Genomic DNA, 22737 nt, shown 5'->3' on the forward strand with positions numbered 1-22737 from the left:
GTTGTTGTCATTGTTGGATAGGACAGAGAGAAATGGAGAGAGGAGGGGAAGACAGAGAGGAGGAGTGAAAGATAGACACCTGCAGACCTGCTTCACCGCCTGTGAAGCGACTCCCCTGCAGGTGGGGATCTTCCTATGATTTTTATGCTTCAATTATTTCCACTACTCTTGCTGTCATTTTAAGAAACAAAAACTTTTCTGTTATACTTAAATCCATCAAGTTCTATTCCCCCTAGAATAGGACTAACAATTTTTTAGGCAAGGATTAAGACTTCTATCTAAAACTATATACATGTAGGAGGGGATAGATAGCATAATGGTTATGCAAAGAGACTCTCATGCCTGAAGTTCCAAAGTTCATTACCACCATAAGGCAGAGCTGAGCAGTGCCCTGGTAAAAAACAAAAACAAAAACTATATATGTGTATAAACTTTGTGTATATCATATATATTTAAATAAAACAAATAAAATTTTAAATTATTCCCTAAGATTGTTGTTTGGAGTGGTCTGGGAGGTGGCGTAAGGCTTTGAACTCTTAAGCATGAGGTTCTGAGGTCAATCCCCAGCAGCACATGTACCAGAGCGATGTCTGGTTCTTTCTCTCTCTCCTATCATTTCTCATGAATAAGTAAATAAAATCTTAAAAAAAAAAAAAAAAAGATTGTTGTTTGGAAACCACTAAACTGGAAACCTCTTATTAGTAGGTCAGACATGGTATTTCAAAGTATTTTTTATGGTTGTCAATTATACATTACACTTAGTGAATTCATATTTATAAAAGCATGCATTTGCATTGGTTTGCTTTTTTCCTCTTTCTTTCTTATCAGAGCACTGCTTCGCTCTGGTTTATGGTGGTGCAGGGGATAGAACCTGAGACTTTAGAGTCTCAGGCAAAAGAGTCTCTTTGCATAACCATTATGCTATTTACCCCACCCCAAATTGACTTTCTTTCCATGTCATTTACTTATTAGTAAATTTGGCATATTTGTACTTTCCCAGGAATGGAAATCCAGTTTGTGACTTTGAATTTCTAGGAAATAAAGATTTGCTAACAGGGTCAGGCAGTGGTGCACCTGGTTAAGCACACACATTATTATTATTATTTTAATTTCTTTATTGGGGAATTAATGTTTTACATTTGACAGTAAATACAATAGTTTGTATATGCATAACATTTCCCAGTTTTCCATATAACAGTACAACCCCCACTAGGTCCTCTGTCATGCTTTTTGGACCTGTGGATTCTCCCCCCTACCCATCCCAGAGTCTTTTACTTTGGTGCAATATGCCAACTTCAGTTCAGGTTCTACTTGTATTTTCTCTTCTGATCTTGTTTTTCAACTTCTGCCTGAGAGTGAGATCATCCCATATTCATCCTTCTGTTTCTGACTTACTTCAATTAACATCAATTTTTCAAGCTGAACATCCACTCTCACCCTCCACCCAGGGTTTTTACTTTGGTACCCTACTACAAATTTAGTCAAATCCTGCTTTGAGTTTCCCTTTGTGTTATTCTTCTCAACTTCTGTTTATGAGTGGGATCACCCCATACTTGTCTTTATCTTTCTGACTTAGCTCCAAGATGGGTCAGAGAAGGTGGGTTCATTGTTCTTAATAGCTGCATAGTATCCCATTGTGTATATATACCACAGCTTTCTCAGCCACTCATCTGTTGTTGGGCACCTGGGTTGCTTCCAGGTTTTAGCTATTACAAATTGTGCTGCCAAGAACATATGTGTACACATATCTTTTTAGTTGGGTGTTATGGAGTCCTTGGGGTATATCCCCAGGAGAGAAATTACTGGGTTATATGGAAGGTCCATGTCTAGCCTTGTGAGAGTTCTCCAGATTGCTCTCCACAAAGGCTGGGCCAATTTACATTCCCACCAGCAGTGCAAAAGGGTTCCTCTGTCCCCACAGCCTCTCCAGCATTTGTTGCTGCTGTCCTATTTATTTATTTATTTATTTATTTATTTATTTATTTATTATCGGTGAATTAATGTTTTACACTCAACAGTAAGTGCAATAGTTTGTTCATGCATAACATTCCCCAGTTTCCCATATAACAATACAACCCCCACTAGGTCCTCTGAATCCTTCTTGGACCTGTATTCTCCCCACCCACCCACCCCAGAGTCTTTTACTTTGGTGCAATACGCCAATTCCATTTCAGATTCTGCTTCTGTTTTCTTTTCTGATCTTGTTTTTCAACTTCTGCCTGAGAGTGAGATCATCCCATATTCATCCTTCTGTTTCTGACTTATTTCACTTAACACGAATTTTTCAAGGTCCATCCAAGATAGGCTGCTGTCCTTTTTGATGTATGCTAGTCTCACAGGAATGAGGTGGTATCTCAGTGTTGTCTTAATTTGCATTTCTCTGACAATCAGTGACCTGGAGCAATTTTTCATATGTTTATTAGCCTTTTGGATCTCCTCTGTAGTGAATATTTTGTTCATATGCTCTGCTTATTTTTGAATGGGGTCATTTGCTTTTTTGTTGCTAAATTTGCTGAGCTCTTTGTATATTTTGGTTATTTGTCTCTTGTCTGATGTATGGCATATGAAGATCTTCTCCCATTCTGTGAGAGGTCTCTGATTTTATTTATTTATTTCAGAGACAAATTGAGAGAGGAGGGGACAACAGAGAAGGGAAGAGAAAGACACCTGCAGACCAGCTTCACTGCCTGTGAAGTGACACCCCCCACAAGCACACACACACCCCGCCCCGCACACAGGTGGGGAGCCAGGGGCTCGAACCCCCTACGCCTGTGCACTTTGCACCATGTGTGCTTAAACCACTGCGCTACTGTCCGGCCCCCTTGTATTTATTTTTTTACTTTATTTATTTATTATTTATTTTGACTGCTCCACTCTAGCTAATGGTGGTGCGGGGGACTGAACCTGGGACTTTGGAGCCTCAGGCATGAGCCTCTTTGCATATCCATTATGCTATCTACCCCCACCCTACTTATTTATTTTCTTTTATACCAGAGCATGGCTTCACTCTGGTTTACCTGGTGCTAGGGATTGAATTTGGGACTTTTGATACCTCAGGAATGAAAGTCTTTTTGCATAATGATTATGCTATCTCTCCAGCTCACAAGTGACCTTAAAAATATATTTTATTTATTACATATGAGAGTTTCATGTGTGACAGAGATAGAGAGAGAGCAGCGAGAGCATCACTCCTGTTGATGCAGTGCTGAGGAACAAAACAGGAACTTCAGGTCTACAGGCCTGACACTTCACCAGTTGAACCATTTTCCCAGTTGCACATGTGGCTTTTGACTCCCCCTAAACTTAACTAGTAGCCTCTAGCTGATCAACCAATATTTCAAATGCTGTATGTTTTATATGCCATATCCTTACAAGTAAGATAGAGAGAAAAATGTTACTAGGAAAATCACAAGTAGATGATTATAAAGGTAGTCATCCTCAGGGTCTTCACACTAAGTAGTCTGAGAAGGTCATGAGGGACCTGAAGGCTTTTATATGTTCTTGAGTGACATCTTCATCTCCTATGCTTATAGGTTAAAAATTCTGAAATCCAGATATAGGACAGGGAAAATAGTATAGTGGGTCTGCAAAAGGATTTCATGCCTACCTAGAAGCAACCCAGGTGTCCAACAATAGATGAGTGGTTGAGTAAGTAGCATATATACAGAATGGAATATTACTCAGCTATTAAAAACGGTGAATTCACCTTCTTCACCCATCTTGGTTGGAGCTTGAAGAAATCATGTTAAGCAAGATAAGTCATAAGCAAAAGGATGAATATGGGATCATCTCACCCATAGACAGAAGTTGAAAATATGCACAGAAGGGAAAACACTAATTGGAACTTGGACTGGAGTTGGTGTATTGCATGAAAGTAAAAGATTCTAACAACAACAGTAATAACCACAACAAGGTTACAAAGGCAACAAAAGGGGGGAAATGGCCTTCAGAAGCAGTGGATTCATGGTGCAGGCACTGAGCCCCAGCACTGGAGGCAAAAAATAAATAAATAAATAAATAAATAAATAAATAAATAAATAAATAAATAAGATTCTAGGGTAGAGGTGAGGGTTCAGGTCCTGAAACAGGATGGCAGAGGAAGACCTAGTGGGTGTTGAACTTTTTTTTTTTTTTTAAAAGATTTTATTTATTTATGAGAAGGGTAGGAGGAGAGAGAAAGAACCAGACATCACTCTGGCACATGTGCTGCCAGGGTATTGAACTCAGGACCTCATGCTTGAGAGTCCAAAGCTTTACCACTGCACCATCTCCTGGACCACACGGGGGCTGAACTCTTATGTGGAAAACTGGGAAATGTTATGCATGTATAAACTATTGTATTTTACTGTGGACTGTAAACCATTTATCCCCCAATAAAGAAATTAAAAGAAAAAAAAAGGATTTCATGCCTGAAGCTCTGAAGGACCCAGGTTCTATCCCCAGCACCACTATAAGCCAGAACTAAGCAGTGCTCTGGTTTTTCTGCATCTTTCTCTCTAGTAGCTCTTTCTTTTTTTTTCATTCACACATTCTTTAGAAAGAAAATCTTTGGGTTGTTAAGATAATCAATGGCAGCTGGGATAACACTCCATAATTGATTTTCCTGACCCTTTGCCTTTTGTTCTGGGTCACAATGTTCTGAGTTACAGCATTTCCTGGAGGCAGTCATTGTCTGCACACATCCATATTTTGGATGATTGGTTAGCCCTCTGGTCATTTCTTTTGTTTGAAGTGAATGTTCATGGCAATCTGGGGTCTTAGTGTTTTCTCTTCTGATCTTGTTTTTCAACTTCTGTTTATGAATGAGATCATCCCATATTCATCCTTCTGTTTCATCCTTCTGAGTTATCTTACTTAACATGATTTTTTCAAGCTCCATCCAAGATCGGCTGAAAATGGTGAAGTCACCATTTTTTTACTATTTTTTTATTGGGAAATTAATGATTAATGTTTTACATTCAACAGTAAGTACAATAGTTTGTACATGTATAACATTCCCCAGATTCCCATATGAAGTCATCATTTCTTTTTTTTTTTAAATTTACTTCTTTATTGGGGAATTAATGTTTTACATTCAACAGTAAATACAATAGTTTGTACATGCATAACATTCCCCAGTTTGAAGTCATCATTTCTAATAGCTGAGTTAGTATTCCATTGTGTATATATACAACTTATTAGCCACTCATCTGTTGTTGAACACCTGGGTTGCTTCCAGGTTTTGGCTATTACAAATTGTGCTGCTATGAACATAGGTGTACACAAAACCTTTTAGATGTGTATGTTTGGTTCCTAAGATCATCTAATATTCATTCTTCTCCTTTTTGATTCATTTAATATTATTCCTTCAAGACACAGCAAAAGAAATGTTTTCATCAATTTTAACAGCTGAGTAGTATTCCATTGTATATATATACAAGTTTCTTAGTTGTGCATCTATCTGTCTTTGGGCATCTGCCTTGTTTACAGGTTTGCAGGTGTATGTTGATCTTTTTGGGAGGGGTGTGTTGGCGATCTTTGGTGAATCTTTGTGATTCATAGAAGAGGAGTTGCTGGATTATAGGGTAGGCCCACTTCAAGTTTTCTAAGAAATCTCCAGCTTTTCACAGGGGTTGGACCAATTTACAACTCTATCAACAGTGTAGAATTCTTTTCCTCCCACGTCTTCCTTCCTTCCTTCCTTCCTTCCTTTCTTTCTTTCTTTCTTTCTTTCTTTCTTTCTTTCTTTCTTCCTTTCTTCTCACTTTGTCTATAATGCACATGACAGACTTAAGCTTTGACTTTCAAGACAACCATTTCTAGGGGCATACACTTCAGAGGTGAGGATCTCAAGCAAAAGAGATCTCAGGCAATTTCAGTCCAGTGACTATTTGGATTGTTTGCTTTTCCTCTTCCCAAGCTTTAAAATTGCAAAGTAAGCAATACAAAATCAGTCTATTCTCCACCTGAACAAGGAAAGAGATCAGTAAAGCAGTGTTACATGTGTCTTTCTTTCTTTCTTTCTTTCTTTCTTTCTTTCTTTCTTTCTTTCTTTCTAAGATTTTATTTATTTATGAGAAAGATAGGAGAAAGAACCAGACATCACTCTGGCACATGTGCTGCCAGGGATCAAACTCAGGACCTCATGCTTGAAAGTCCAAAGCTTTACCACTGTGCCACCTCCTGGACCACACACGTGTCTTCTATCTCTTCCACCCATTTTGATATCTCTGTCTCTATCCAATACATAAATAAACAACATTTTACTTATAAAGAAGGAGAAGAGGGCAGAGGGTAGACAGCATAATGGTTTTGCAAACAGGCTTTCATGCCTGAGGCTCCAACATCCCAGGTTCAATCCCCCACTCCACCATAAGCCAGAGCTAAACAATGCTCTGGTAAAATAATAATAAAATAAATTTTTAAAAAAGCCCCTACTTCCCCCCCTGGAACCTTTGGATAGGGCCCACTTTCCCGTATGCATCTCCCAATCCAAACCAAATAATATTGCATCTGCCGATCACAACCTAACCAAAGCAACGATTGCCACCTCAACATGCTTCACCTCAGACTGTATCCAGAGACTTCACGTGTGGAATGACAACCCTTCAACTTCATTACTCGGGTGAGACCTTTCCTTTTTTAGTACACTCTAATTTCATCTCAGGTAGTTCACTTTCTAACAAAGTCCCATAATCTATATATACACCAGTTTCTGTGAGAGAGAGCTTATGTGTACACGTATCCATAAACTACTGCAAAATATATACCTGAAAGCAGAAGTACACTAGAGTTTGCAGTGAGTACCTCCCTAACACTTCCTCTCCACTATTCCAAGCTTGGGATCCATGATTGCTCAACAAATTGTTTGACTTCATATGTTAACTCTCTTTTCAATCACCAGGTTCCAGATGCCACCAGGATGCTGGCTAGGCTTCCCTGGATTGAAGACCCCACCAATGTGTCCTGGAGCTCAGCTTCCCCAGAGACACACCTTACTAGGGAAAGAGAGAGGCAGACTGGGAGTATGGACTGACCAGTCAACGCCCATGTTCAGCGGGGAAGCAATTATAGAAGCCAGACCTTCTACCTTCTGCAACCCTCAAGGACCCTGGGTCCATGCTCCCAGAGGGCTAGAGAATGGGAAAGCTACCATGGGAGGGGGTGGGTTATGGGGATTGGGTGGTGGGAATTGTGTGGAGTTGTACCCCTCCTACCTTATGTTTTTGTTCACTAATCCTTTCTTTAAAAAAAAATTAAAAAAATAATAATAAAAATTTAAAAAAAGAAGTAAATAAATAAATAAATAAAAAGGAGGAGGAAAAGATATACGAAGGCGAGGAGGGGGAGGAGGGAGAAAAAGGTTCACAAAGTCTTAGGTCCCAATTCTCCACCCCAATCAAAGCAGAGCCACAGGTCTGTGCCCAGGTGCTGTGTGATTTCCAGACCCTGCAGTTTTCTGATGGTTACCACTGAGGGTGTCAGCAATCAGAGTAAGAACTGCAGGGCCAGTCCAGCCAGGACACTGTACAGGCAGGCTGGTGCCAGGTGCAAGGTTCAGTGTAAGTGGAAGAAGAATTCAACAGAAATTAATCAACAGAAGTTTAACTCAGATCACAAAACAGGTATTCATATTCTCTGGTTAATTCCCAGACTTGGTCAGTTCCTTGAATCACTCAAAAGAAGGGGAGGGAGGCTGGGTCCCCTTGACAAAGATCATAGTTTTACTAGAGTTAATCTGTCTCAATCTGAAGTGGTGCAGCAGATAGAGCTTTGAGCTCAAACTTGAGGTCCTGAGTCTAATTCCTGGCATCAAGTGTATCAGGATGAGAGTGATGATCGAGTCCTCTTTCCCTCTTTGCACTAGTTTGTCTTCTCTCTCTCTCCTTTACTCCCGTCTCTCTCCACCCTTCAGTGAAGGGGTTTGTACTTGGGACTTTGGAGCCTTAGGCTTGAAAGTCTCTTTGCATAATTATTTGCTATTCTCTCTGTGTGTGTGTCCTTTACTTACCCCCTTTATCCCCCCTTTAGGCTTATGGTGTTGGTGGTGGTGGTGAGGAATGGTACCTGGGATTTTGAAGCCTCAGCCTTGCAAGTCTCTTTGCATAATTATTTTGCTATTCTTTCTCTCTCTCTCTCTCATATCTCATAAACCTTAACAAATAAAATTTCCCCCAGAAGGAGCCATGCCTTTTGGCCTTTTATTAGAGTGACATGCATGAAGAAATGGAAATAACTAGCTACTGCTTCTAATTTGCTACTAACTCCTAGAACCCCCAATATCAGTGAGACTAGGATGTTTTTTTTAAAAAAAAAGATGATTTATTTATTAGAAATATAGGAGGAGGGGGGAGTCGGGTGGTAGCACAGCAGGTTAAGCACATGTGAAGCAAAGTGCAAGGATGGGGTAAGAATCCTGGTTGGAGCCCCCAGCTCTCTGCCTGCAGGGGAGTCGCTTTACAGGCAGTGAAGCAGGTCTGCAGATGTCTTTCTCTCTCCCTTCCAAGCCCCCCCGTCTTCCCCTTCTCTCTGTCCTATCCAACAACGATGACCGATGACATCAATAACAACAATAAGACAAAAAGGGCAACAAAAGGGAAAATAAATATTAAAAAAAAAAGATGGCCACCAGGAGCAGTGAATTTGTAGTGCTGGCAACAAGCCCCAGCAATAACTCTGGAGGCAATTAAAAAAAAAAAAAAGAAATATAGGAGGAGAGAAAGAACCAGACATCCAGACATCAGTCTGGTATGTGTGCTGCCAGGGATCAAATTCAGGATCTCATGCTTGAGAGTCTAGTGCCTTAGCCACTGCACCACCTCCCGGACCACAAGCCTAGGAGTTTACGGATGTCAGGACCAACACATTTTTAGCTCAGCTTTAGCTGTAGCAGGCACAATCACACTCCAATTTCACTCCCTGTTCTGGAATCTGTGATGGGAAGAAGCATACATAGCAATTTATGTAATTCCTGTATTGGATCCTTAATTCGTGGAGTGAGTGATCTAGGTGAGAGAGTAGGAATGGATGTGTGAAATGGGGGTGTGTGGTGTGGTGTGGCCTAGGTTGGGAAAAGATGTGAGCAACGACCTGGAGAAGATGTTAGGGGCCAGTGAGAGAGGATTTTTTGGAATGTGATAAATGCTATACTTCGAGTGATTTAACTTCTAGCTTAGGGTGTGTCATATTTGGATTTCAATTTGGGACCACTAGTGAGGGGCTCAACTGCTGGGTTTTAACAGTAGCATGGCATGACGGAATATCCTGTGTAGGTTGAGAAGGGATGGAATAGTGGTCAGAATGATAAAAGAGAACATGCAGGATATTAAAGCAGGTGGCAGTGAGTGTAGGCAGATAAAGACAAGGCTTGGCCAGGTGATAAGTGTGAAGACAGCAAAGAGAGAAAAATCACTGACTACAGGCAAGAACAGCAAAACAGGCCAGGGAGATAATATAGTGGTTATACAACAGACTTCCATGTCTGAGGGTAGGGATACCCAGGTTTAAATCCCCAGCACCACCAGTGGTCTGTCCTGATAAAATAAGATAAAATAAAAAAAAAATCAATAAAAGCAAAACTTGTGTGATGTCAGTAATATGCTTCAATAACCTGTTCAACACCTATATCTGTCTGGGCAGAAAAAGGCAGATGTCATCCAAAGCTGCCTATACTGGAACTTTATGGGGTAAATAGTCACTCAGCATTCCTTAGTCATCCTCCCTGGAGCAGGGGTAAAAGATTCATTGTAATCTTTAAAAAATTTAATTTGTTAAGGAGAGGGAAAGAACCAGATTATCACTCTGGCTCAAACTATGCATACTTGAGAATCGAAGGGCTCATCCCTGTGCTACCTCCCTCAAAGCAATCTTTGACATTTATTTATTTTTCTTTGTCTTAAACATTTAATTTAAAAAAAAATTTTATTTGATAGAGGCAGCCAGATATCCAGAGGGTAGGGGAAGGTAGAGTGGAAGAGAGGCAGAGAGACAAGTGCAGCCAGAGACCTGGGGTCTTGAACCCTGGCTCTTTCGCTCATGTAACATGTGTGCTCAACCAGGTGTGCCAGGGTTAGGGTTAGGGTTAGGGGTTAGGGGTTAGGGTTAGGGGTTAGGGTTTAGGGGTTAGGGTTTAGGGTTAGGTTTAGGGTTTAGCGTTTAGGGTTCGGGTTGAGGTTGGGGTTGTGGTTGCAGTTGGGGTTGGGATAACATGTGTGCTCAACCAGGTGTGCCACCACCTGGCCCCTGTATTTATTTATTTAGCCAGAGCACTGCTCTTCTCTTGCTGATGATAGTACTCGGGACTGAACCTAAAAGCTCAGAGCCTCAAGCATGAAAGTCATTTTGCATAACTATTATTTTGCATAACTATTATGCAGTCTTTCCACCCAGCAATCTTTGAAGTTTTATGCAAAAGATTTTCAGCCAGAACCCCCTTGGGTATAATGATTATGCAAAAAGTCTTTGATGTCTGAGGCACTTAAGTCCTGGGTTCAATCCCCTTCACCATCCACCTTTTGCACCTTTTAAAGAATTTGGGATTGGCGGACTTTCTGAGGCGGGGCAAGAGCAGCAGCAGATCTGTTTCTCTCCTCTTCTCTCCTCTCCTGGATCAACTAGGAATACCAAAGGAGACCACCTGGGACTTAAACAAGACAGGAATAGAACCTTTACAGGAACCCACCAAATCACCAAATCAAGAGCATTGAAATCATCCCAAGCATCTTCTCAGACCACAGTGGAATTAAACTAACACTTAACAATCAACAAAAGATTAGTAATAGTCCCAAAATGTGGAAGCTCATCAGTATACTTCTCAACAACTTCTGGGTCAAAGAGGAAATCAAGGAAGAAATCTAAACGTTTCAAGACTTCAATGTAAATGAAGACACAAACTATCAAACTATTTGGGACACAGCTATGGCAGTACTGAGAGGGAAGTTCATAGCTATACAAGCACACATTAGGAAACAAGAAAAAGCGCAAATAAATAGCCTGATTGCACATTTTAAAGACCTAGAAGAAGAAGAAGAACAAAGGAACACTAAAGCAACCAGCAGGACGGAAATCACTAAAGTTAGAGCAGAAATAAATAACATTGAGAATAAGAAAACCATACAAAAGATCAACGAAAGTAAACGTTGGTTCTTCAAAAGAGTGAACAAAATCAACAAACCTTTAGCCAGACTCACAAAACAAAAAAGGGAGAAGACCCAAATAAATTGGATAGTAAATGAAAGAGGAGATATCACAACAGACACTGCAGAAATTCAACATATCATGCGAGGCTTCTATGAACAAACTATATGCCACCAAACTAGAGAACATGGAAGAAATGGACGATTTCCTAGATACCTACCAACTTCCAAAACTAAGTAAAGAGGAAGTGGATAACATGAACAGGCCCATCACAGCCAATGAAATTGAAACAGTTATCAAAAATCTCCCCAAAAATAAAAGTACTGGACTAGATGGTTTTACATATCAATTCTACAAAACCTTCAAAGAAGAACTCATACCTCTACTTTTAAAAGTCTTCCAGAAGATCTAAGACACAGGAATACTGCCAGCTTCTATGAAGCTAACATCACTCTGATACCAAAAGTAGATAGGGACACAACCAAAAAAGAAAACTACAGACCAATATCTCTGATGAACATAGATGCGAAAATATTGAACAAAATTCTAGCCAACTGGATACAGCAGTATATTAAAAGACTGTTCATCATGACCAAGTGGGGTTTATCCTAGGCATGCAAGGTTGGTTTAATATATGTAAACCAATCAATGTGATCCACCACATCAACAAAAGCAAGACCAAACACCACATGGTCATATTGATAGATACAGAGAAAGCCTTTGACAAAATACAACATCCCTTTATGATCAAAACACTACAAAAAATGGGAATAGATGGAAAATTCCTGAAGATAGTGGAGTCTATATATAGCAAACCTACAGCCAAAATCATACTCAATGGTGAAAAACTGGAAGCATTTCCCCTCAGATCTGGTACTAGACAGGGCTGCCCACTATCACCATTACTATTCAACATAGTGTTGGAAGTTATTGCCATAGCAATCAGGCAGGACCAAAGAATTAAAGAGATTCAGAATGGAAGAGAAGAAGTCAAACTCTCCTTATTTGCAGATGACATGATAGTATATATATAGAAAAACCTAAGGAATCCAGCAAGAAGCTTTTGGAAATCATCAGGGGATATAGTAAGGTGTCAGGCTATAAAATTAACATTCAAAAGTCAGTGGCATTCCTCTATGCAAACACTAAGCTAGAAGAAATTGAAATCCAGAAATCAATTCCTTTTACTATAGCAACAAAAACAATAAAATATCTAGGAGTAAATCTAACCAAAGAAGTGAAAGACTTGTATACTGAAAATTATGATTCACTACTCAAGGAAATTGAAAAAGACACAAAGAAGTGGAAAGATATTCCATGTTCATGGGTTGGAAGAATTCACATCATCAAAATGAATATACTACCCAGAGCTATACACAAATTTAATGCTATCCCCATCAAGATCCCATGCACATTTTTTTATGAGAATAGAACAAATGCTACAAATATTTATCTGGAACCAGGAAAGACCTAGAATTGCCAAAACAATCCTGAGAAAAAAGAGCAGAACTGGAGGTATCACACTTCCAGATTACAAACTGTATTATAGGGCCATTATCATCAAAACTTGTTGGTACTGGAACATGAATAGATACACTGACCAGTGGAATAGAACTGAGAGCCCAGAAGTGAGCCCCCACACCGATGGACATCTAATCTTTGACAAAGGGGCTCAGACTATTCAATGGGGAAAGCAGAGTCTCTTCAACAAATGGTGTTGGAAACAATGGGTTGAAACATGCAGAAGAATGAAACTGAATCACTGTATTACACCAAATACAAAAATAAATTCCAAGTGGATCAAGGACTTGGATGTTAGACCAGAAACTATCAGGTACTCTGAGGAAAATATTGGCAGAACTCTTTTCCACATAAATTTTTAAAGACATCTTCAATGAAAGGAATCCAATTACAAAGAAGACTAAGGCAAGTATAAACCTATGGGACTACATCAAATTAAAAAGCTTCTTCACAGCAAAAGAAACCACTACCCAAACCAAGAGACCCCTCACAGAATGGGAGAAGATCTTTACATGCCATACATCAGACAAGAGGTTAATAACCAACATATATAAAGAGCTTGCCAAACTCAACAACAAGACAACAAATAACCCATCCAAAAATGGGGTGAGGACTTGGACAGAATATTCACCACAGAAGAGATCCAGAAGGCCGAGAAACACATGAAAAAATGCTCCAAGTCTGGGGCTGGGTGGTGGCACACCTGGTTGAGCGCACATGTTACAATGCACAAGGACCCAGGTTAGAGGCCCCAGTTCCCACCTGCAGGGGGAAAGCTTTACAAGTGGTGAAGCAGTGCTGCAGGTGTGTCTCTGTCTCTCACCCTCTCTATTCTTCCCTTCCCTCTCATTTCTGACTTTCTCTATCCAATAAATGAATAAAGATAATAAAAAAAAATGCTCCAAGTCTCTGACTGTCAGAGAAATGCAAATAAAGACAACAGTGAGATACCCCTTCAATCCTGTGAGAATGTCATACATCAGAAAAGGTAACAGTAGCAAATTCTGGAGAGGTTGTGGGGTCAAAGGAACCCTCCTACACTGCTGGTGGGAATGTCAATTGGTCCAACCTCTGTGGAGAACAGTCTGGAGAACTCTCAGAAGGCTAGAAATGGACCTACCCTATGACCCTGCAATTCCTCTCCTGGGGATATATCCTAAGGAACCCAACACACCCATCCAAAAAGATCTGTGTACACATATTTTCTTGGCAGCACAATTTGTAATAGCCAAAACCTTAAGCAACCTAGGTGTCCAACCACAGATGAATGGCTGAGGAAGTTGTGGTATATATACACAATGGAATGCTACTCAGCTGTAAAAAATGGTGACTTCACTGTTTTCAGCCCATCTTGGATGGACCTTGAAAAAATCATGTTGAGTGTAATAAGTCAGAAACAGAAGGATGAATATGGGATGATCTCACTCTCAGGCAGAAGTTGAAAAACAAGATCAGAAAAGAAAACACAAGTCGAACCTGAAATGGAATTGGAGTATTGCACCAAAGTAAAAGACTCTGGGGTGGGTGGCAGGGAAAATACAGGTCCAAGAAGGATTCAGAGGACCTAGTGGGGCTTGTATTTTTATATGGGAAAATGAGGAATATTATGCATGTATAAACCATTGTATTTACTGTTAAATGTAAAACATTAATTCCCCAATAATAAAAAAAAGAATTTTGGTTCAGCTGGATGGTGGTGCACCTGGCTGAGTGCCCATGTTACAATGCACAAGTACCTGGCTTCAAGCCCTGGTCCCCACCTGCAAGGGGAAGCCTCAGGAACAGTGAAGCAGTGCTGCCAGTGTCTTTCTCTCTTCCTCTCTATCTCTTTATCCCCATGTCTCTATGAAAATAAACAAACACATAAATAGATAAAAATCAGAGTGGTATGTTAGGCTGGGGGAGATAGCATAATGGCTATACAAAAGACTTTCATGCCTGAGGCTCCAAAGTCCCCAGCACCACCATAAGCCAGAGCTGAGCAGTGCTCTAGTAGCTTTCTCTGTATCTTTTTCTCTGCCATTAAAAAATACACACACACACACACACACACACACACACACACACTTTCGGTCCATACTCCCAGAGTGGGAGAAATGTTAGTGGAAGATGACCAGAGGGCTCTGAACCCTAATCCCATCAAGATCCGAAGAGAGAAAATAAAATTAAAAAAAAAAAAGGACACATGGAAGTAGTAGTAGGTGTGACTTAAAAAGAGAAGGCAGAACCATAGGAAAAAAAACGCGCTAATATATCTAAATGTAGGTAGTTATAGAAATAATAACCAAACCATATCTGTGACCTTGGGAGAACCATTGCAGTTTCTAAAGGAGGGAAGGGGGGCACAGAACTCTGGTGGTGGCGGAGGGTAGCTAACATAATGGCTATGCAAAGAGAGACTCACGCCTGAGGTTCCAAAGTCCCAGGTTCAATCCCCACACCACAGCACCACCACAAATCAGAGCTGAGGAGTGCTCTGGTTGAAAAAGAAAAAAAAAAAACAACTAATGATGTGGAAGGTGTGGAACTATACCCCTGTTATCTCATAATTTTGTAAATCAATATTAAATCACTAATAAGAAAAATTAAATAGAAAAACAAAGAAAAAACGACAGACCCAGACTCCGCTGAACGGGACTTCTGGGCGTGTTTTCAGGTTGGGGCTGTGCTTGGGCGGGGCTGAGGGCCTGACTGTGGGGCAGCCTAGCGGGGTCTGTGCGCAGGCGGCGGGGAGGGGCCAGTCCCGGCTGGGGAGAGGCGGATCCAGAGGGAGGCCAGGCCGGGCCTAGTGTTCTGAGACTCCTGCAGGGAGGCGGGGTTGGCCGGGCGCAGATTTAGGGCGCAGAGATCCCGGCTCCTCGCCGCCAGGTCCCGCACTAGTCGCCCCGAGCTGTCGCCGTCCGAGTCACCTGGCCGGGCTGGGTGCGCCCCAGGCCCTGCGAATCTCTCGCTTTTTCTCTCTCTCCGCTCGGGTCTTCTCTGGCGGTGTGCCTGCCGGGGAAGAGTGAGCGGCTGCGGGGAGGAGCAGCAAGTTCCGGGAGGCCCGCGGGGCTGAGCACCCGACCCCCTGCCAAGGGCCCCCCTCTACCTCTCCTTTCACAGCCCTGCCAGGGCCTCCCCTCTATTCCCTCCCTCCCCTACACAGCTAGCCCCCACCTCACCCTCTTTCCCCTGCGCTGCCAGCCCCCACCCCCTCCATCCCTCCTCCCTGCTCTGTTCCGGGGCCTCCTTCCCCCTGTAGCCTGCGCGGCCAGGGCTGAGCCTCCCCTGCGCGCCCAGCCGAGAGCCGGGGCCGGCCGCCCGGGGCCATGGAGGGCGCTGGGTTGGCGGCGCAGCTGCTGGCGGCCTGGCTGGCGCTGGTGCTGGGCCTCATCCTGCTGCCTTCCGCCTGCGGGCTGTCCCTCGGCATCTCCGAGCTCTACATGCGGGTGCTGGTGCGGACACTGGAGGTGAGCGCGGGGGGCAGGGTGTGGAGGACTGGGGGTCTCTGCAAAGGGATCTGGAGGGGTCCTGCGAGGATGCTGGGGGAATGCCTGCTGAGGGTCGTGGGGGCAACCGAGGGTCATGGGGGGCAGCCGAGGGTCGTGGGGGTCCCAGCGGAGCATCGGGGGGCGCGAGGGCCGGCGCGGTGGCGGTTTGTGGCGGCGGGAGGCGGGCGCGGAGTGCAGCGCTGTCTCCCGTTGAAGGCGACTCTCTCCCCCGCCCCTCCTCGTTGTCACTGAAGGGGTGACGATGGCCGCCTCTGCCCGCGAGCCTCCTCAGTCACAGCCTTTAGATGTCACAGCCCCGCTACCAAGCCTGTCTCGTCGCGGTTCTACCGCACATGAACGGCTGCCATTTCCCCGGGTGCTGTACTAGGTCCTTGCTGAATGCTCTGTTTCTCTGCATCCAGCTTCTGCAGAGCATGGCGCTGTGGCATTGGGCCTGCTAGGGGACAGCGAGGACTTAAGGCAGGGCTGCTTTAAATTACAGAGGTCTTCCAGGTTCCTCTCCTATCAGATGGTCCCAAAGTTTTGAGGAAATAGGGAGAGCAGTGTCTGACCTTAAGGAGGTCGCCTCATTCTCAGCCTTGTTATAATATAAAGAGAATTATAGCACTTAGATCCACGGGTGAGTTAAGGTGTGTCCAGCATCTTAGAAGGTTGCATATGTATATTAGGTGCTAAAGACATGCTTGCTACTTTTAAAACAATACTGTTATTCATGTAGTTAGCTAGTCTCTCTTTCCCTTCCCAGTTCACTCCTTTATCTTCTATTTACTTTTCTCTCTTCCTCTTTTTTTTCTTTTTGTTTATCAAACTTCTGCAGTTCCTTCTAATATGGATTATGATTTTTCTGCCTCTAGTTTGGTCTTTTTCTTCTCTTCCTCACCTATTGGGGTGATTAGTAGACTAGTTAGCCTCCTACCTGCCTATCCGCTAATCCCAGACATTTGTCACACTACTTCTCCTTCTCTTCCTTTTTTTGCTTTGTGGTTATTTTTGTTTGTCTACTTTCTGAATGTGTATTTGATTCTACATCCTCAGCCCACTTGTTTTAAAAGGGCTGTTTCTTCTTGGGAGATAGTACATGGTCTTCAATTTTTATGAACTTCATACTCTGAACTTGATCACTTTTTTAGTGGCCTGTTACTGTTTGACTTTCTCAAAATGTTCTCTCCATAAAAGATAATCTGTTTCAACTACTGCCCATTCACTCTTTCTTAGAACTCTTGATAGGATTGAATTGTTCTGCCATACAGAAACACCTTTGGGGGGTGGGGGTGGATAGTATAATGGTTATGCAAAGAGACTCTCATGCCTGAAGCTCTAAAGTCCCTGATTCAATCCCCTGCACCACCATAAGCCAGAGCTGAGCAGTGCTCTGGTTAAAAAAAAAAAAAAAATACAAACAAACCAACTTTGGGCATTTATATCCTAAGGGAGAATCAGGTGAAGGTGAATTTTACAGTTCCCAGGTTCTAATTCTTATATTTTGCTTTAATAATTCAAGATACAAGCTCATTAAGACAGCTCACTTATAAGTGCCTGGTTGTCCTGTGTATGAGCCAGATTTGGCCCCTGCCTCCACAGCGCTGCGAAAAGCCTCAGTGCTGGGGGTCTTTACCTCTGTTACACTTTCTGTTTGATAAAATTGACTCAATGGTGACACTGGTGATGACAAAATAAATTCAGGGTTTAGCAGAAGAGACGTGGGGAGAGTAGATACCCCAGTTAGTTGCTGCCAGCCTGAGAAATAACTCTGCTCTGATCTGAAGGGTGAGTTCCTGTCAAGGATCTGCCCTGCAGTTTGGCAGGGCCTCAGGTTTTCATTTTTGTCTGACTTAAGTGGAAGAGACTTTCAATGATGCATTCCTTGTTAGTTAAACTCCCAAGAATACCTATTTTTTCACTACAGTGAGAGATGCTCCCCTCAGCTTGGGAACCAGTGAGATGGCAACTTAAGGAACCACCCTCTTTGTTAAGATGAAGTCATTAGGCCAGAGAGATGCTTTACATATATGGAATTTGATGTTGAATGATTTTGTGAGCCAACACTTACCTCATGGGTCCCCAGTTGTCTAGAATGCCTGTGTTTGAAGGAAGGAAATGGGCGCATCCTCTGGGCTTATCAGGAAAGAGCTGGAATGCCATAGGGAAATCAGGACAGCATTAGATGTTTCAAAGCCATTTCTGCTAGACAGGGAGTTAGTACACAGGAGTGTTTCTTCCTGATGATAAGGGCGATTTGCTTAAGAATTGCACTGGTTCTTTAGCATGTGACCATCTTTTTCGTTCTGGACAAATGTCTTGCCTTTTTGTAGGTTCCATCTAAGGCCCAGCCCTTCTATTACTCCTTATTCCTTACTCTGTTCTCAGTCAAGTTAATTTTCTTTCTTTTTTGCATCCAGTCCCAAGAATATTCTTTGATTAAATTTACAAATTTCCCAAGGTTTCTTGCTAACAGTTTATATACTATTTGGTTTTATTGGCAGTGAATGGCTTTTTCATGGGCATAGCCTCAGATTTTGGTAGTTGAAATGTATTGGCTAATTGCTGAATAACAGGCTATAGGAACTGCTAGTTGTCTAGTAACTCACCCAGTTTTGCTCTTGTCTCTCTTGTTTGACTCCTCCTTAGCTCTCACTAGTTCAAGTCTGTTGCCTTTTGCAATGCTAATGCTTAGATGCAAACTGAAGTCTCTATATGGCAAGCCATTTGAAGACAAGACTTGACTTTTAATTTTTATTTATTTCTTAATATATACTTGTTTTGAATAGAGGCCGAGGGAAATTGAGGGGGAGAGACAACCTACAACACTGCTTTGCCCCTTATGAAGCTCCCCCCAGCAGGTGGGAACTGGACAACCTGGGTCCTTGTTTACTGTAATGTGTGCACTCAACCAGGTGCGCCACCATCCAGCCAAGACAACTTTTTAGTTTACAGTTAGTCTTATAAATTTTCTAAGTAGTAGTTTTCAAGAAGTGTATAGTGACTTTTTTTGTTTTAAAAAATTTATTTTAATTTAATTTTTAAACTTATCTTTATTTATTGGATAGAGATAGCCAGAAATTGAGAAGGAAGGGGGTGACAGAGGGAGAGACAGAGAGACACCTGCTTCACCACTCGCAAAGCTTTCCCCCTAAAGGTGGGGACCAGGGGTTTGAACCGAGAACCCAAATAGGTGCACTCAACCAGGTGTGCCACCACCCGGCCCTTTAAAAATTTATTTTAAGGAGCCACAGAAAACCAGAGAACTGCTTAACACTGGCTTCCGGCGGTACTGGGGATTGAACCTAGGACTTTTGTGCCTCAGGCATGAAAGTCTTTTTGCATAGTTATTATGCTATTTGCCTAGCCCATGTAATGACTTTTTAAAAAAAAAAAAAAATAACGTTATTCTTTTTTACCAGAGCACTGTTCAGCTCTGGCTTATGGTGGTGTGGGGGATGGAACTTGGGACTTTGGAGCCTCAGGCATGAGAGTCTTTTTGCATAACCATTATGATATCACTCCCACTCTATAATGACATTTTTTAAAATTTGGAAACATTTAAAATTTTTATTCTATGCAGTATAAGGTAATATGCATAGATGCCACATTAATTAAACTGTTTAAGAAAAAAAAGATAATGAGAAAAAGTTTTATAAAAAGCTGCAGCTGAAACAAGCAATTCCTTACATGTATAATCATCAGCTCTGAATATAGTTATGAATTATATCTAGGAAACTTGAACTTACCTAGATAAGTGTTAGAGGACTCTTTAAAATGCCTATTTGGGGGTCAGGCAGTAGTGCAACAGGTTAAGTGCATTTGGCTTGAAGCGTGAGGGCCTGCATAAGGATTCTGGTTCGAGCCCCTGGCTCCCCACTTGCAGGGGGTCGCCTCACAAGTGGTGAAGCAGGTCTTCAGGTGTCTATCTTTCTCTCCCCCTCTTTGTTATCGTTCTCTCCCCCTCTTTGTCTTCCCCTGCTCTCTCCATTTCTCTCTGTCCTATCCAGCAACAACAACAATAATAACCACAACAACGATAAAACAACCAGGGCAATAAAAGGGAAAAAATAGCCTCCAGGAGCAGTGGATTCATGGAGCAGGGAGCCCCAGCAACAAAACAAAAAACAAAAACAAACAAAAAGTTAAAAATGCCTATTTATATTACAGAATACTGACTTCTCCAATTCGTTATGTTTTTGAGTGGGAAACTCCTGTCTCCGGAAATATGAATATTCTTACAATAACAAAGAAACTTTACCTTTACCAAAGGTACAGTGATACACTGATAAATGCCGCAGGTCATTATCTAGACCCTCAGTAGTTCCTAAATACAAAGTAAGTTCCACATAAAACTTTCATCTGCTTTAGTTTTCTGCAGCATGACACTACTACAAAATTCAACTCTCAAGCCCATGGGCTAAAGAAAAAGGAATTAAATATCAATTTTTACCAAGTTTATCCTTTCTCATTTTACAACAGCTTCAGGTGTTGATTGAGACCTAATTGGTTTCTTGTATCTTAACCATTATGAACATAACTCAGTCTTCTGTTTTAATAATCCTCAAAGTCATCTTTTGTTGGAGGCTTAGTTTTGCAACACGGAAGCTCATTTTGCTCAGCTTCAATTATTTGTTCTTTCCAAACTTTCATTATAAATACTAACTTTATCATCCTCAGCAAGTTGAATATATACTTGCTTTTGAGAACTAGAAAGATTGTTTTTTCTTTTTACAGATTGCAACCTTCCCTGTGTTGAAAATCCTTATTATTTTTTTAATTGAATTTATTTATTTATTTCTTCATGAGAAAGATAGGAGGAGAAAAAGAACCAGGCAGCACTCTGGTACATGTGCTGTTGGGAACCTCATGGTTGAGAATCCAATTTGTTATTCACTGTGTCACTTCCCAGACCAAAGTTTCTTGGAATTTTTCAGACAAAGATGTTATAAGCTGGGCGGGGGTAGATAGTACAATGGTTATGCAAAGAGACTTTCATGTCTGAGGCTCCAAGGTCCCAGGTTCAATCCCCTGCACCATATAAGCCAGAGCTAATCAGTGCTCTGGTAAAATAAATAAATAAATGAATAAATAAAATATTATAAACTGTATGAGGTCTTTTTAGTGTTCCAAGCATTGTTACTTTTTTCTTTTTGAGTAATACCTTCTTTTTAAAATAATTTTTGCAAAACTTCTTTCCCAAAGATTTGATTTGACTTGGAGTTTAACTCTTCTTTGTATACCTCCCAGTCTGCCTTGTAAGCATCTTCATTTACTTTGTTCTCTTCATCAGGAAGTTTCCTCCATAGTCAAGCAATTTGTTTAATTAGTACTGCAGTTTTCAGATTTGGATTCTGAGCTTTCAGTATCAGTAGCTTTTCTTTAGAAAAGCAAACATAGGAAGTCATCGGGCATCTTTGGGTAAGTCAAGCCAGATGAAAGCCATCTTGATAGAATCACAGAACTGAAGGGAAGACGCAGTTGGTTTCCACACCCCACACAGAGGTCCACTCCAGACTTACCCAGGGAGCTCAGCACACCTGACACACTCTGGAGCAGGGCTGTTGTGCCTGTGGGCCAGGTGGTGAGCAGGCCCTGGTGCCCCAGACCTCAAGGGCACCTATCCCTCCAGCAACTTACATTGTCCTATAATGACGACTTTTAAAGAGTCAACATTTGGGGCTCGAGGAGGTAGTGCAGTTCGGAAGGCATTGGATTTAAAAGCATAAGATCTTGCGTTTAATCCTCAGTATCCCATGTGTCAGAGGGATACCTTTTTCTTCTTTTTTTTTTTTTTTCAAGTTGCAAATTTTTTTTTTTTTATTAAAATTCCATTTAACAATACAACCCCCACTATGTCATTCATCATCTTTCATGGACCTGTATTCTCCCCACCCACCCACCCACCCCAGAGTCTTTTACTTTGGTGTAATATTCCAATTCCATTTCAGGTTCGACTTGTGTTTTCTTTTCTAATCTTGTTTTTCAACTTCGGCCTGAGAGTGAGATCATCCCATATTCATCCTTCAGTTTCTGACTTATTTCACTCAACATGATTTTTTCAAGGTCCATCCAAGATTGGCTGAAAACGGTGAAGTCACCATTTTTTACAGCTGAGTAGTATTCCATTGTGTATATAGACCACAACTTGCTCAGCCACTCATCTGTTGTTGGACACCTGGGTTGCTTCCAGGTTTTGGCTATTACAAATTGTGCTGCCAAGAACATATGTGTACACAGATTTTTTTGGATGGATGTGTTGGGTTCCTTAGGATATATCCCCAGGAGTGGAATTGCAGGATCATAGGGTACCTTTTTCTTCTTTTCTCCCTTTCTCTCCTTTTCTGTCTTGTGTTAATAAATAAAATCTTTAAAAACAGAGTTGATATATGAATGTCATCCCTTTCTGTTGAGATTATTTCAGGGAATCCATACTCTAAAAAGAAAGGGAAGGTAGATACATGTAGAATGTAGTTCATCTGGATGGTAGGGTCCATGTTAGAATCTCCGGGAGGTATTTTTATCAGTCAGGAGCATGGATTAAAGATGAAAAGTGCTGTCCTCAGTTCTGAAGGTTATGGGGATCAATGTGGTAAAGGGCTACTATTCATTGGTCTAAATACTGATTAGG

The 22737-nt window shown here is 41.6% G+C and overlaps 1 protein-coding gene across 1 annotated transcript in view; it reads left to right on the plus strand.

The window, feature by feature from the left end:
- Positions 1 to 15810: 15810 nt before the first annotated feature.
- GPAT3 (glycerol-3-phosphate acyltransferase 3) overlaps positions 15811 to 22737 on the plus strand; it is a 63023-nt gene continuing 56096 nt past the window's right edge. The window contains exon 1 of the mRNA XM_007525038.3: positions 15811 to 16085. Within this exon, the coding sequence (XP_007525100.1) occupies positions 15945 to 16085 (141 nt within the window). The 5' untranslated portion in view covers positions 15811 to 15944. The remainder of the gene's footprint in view (positions 16086 to 22737) is intronic.

Source organism: Erinaceus europaeus, chromosome 3 (assembly GCF_950295315.1).
Source record: "Erinaceus europaeus chromosome 3, mEriEur2.1, whole genome shotgun sequence".
Lineage (NCBI taxonomy): Eukaryota > Metazoa > Chordata > Mammalia > Eulipotyphla > Erinaceidae > Erinaceus > Erinaceus europaeus.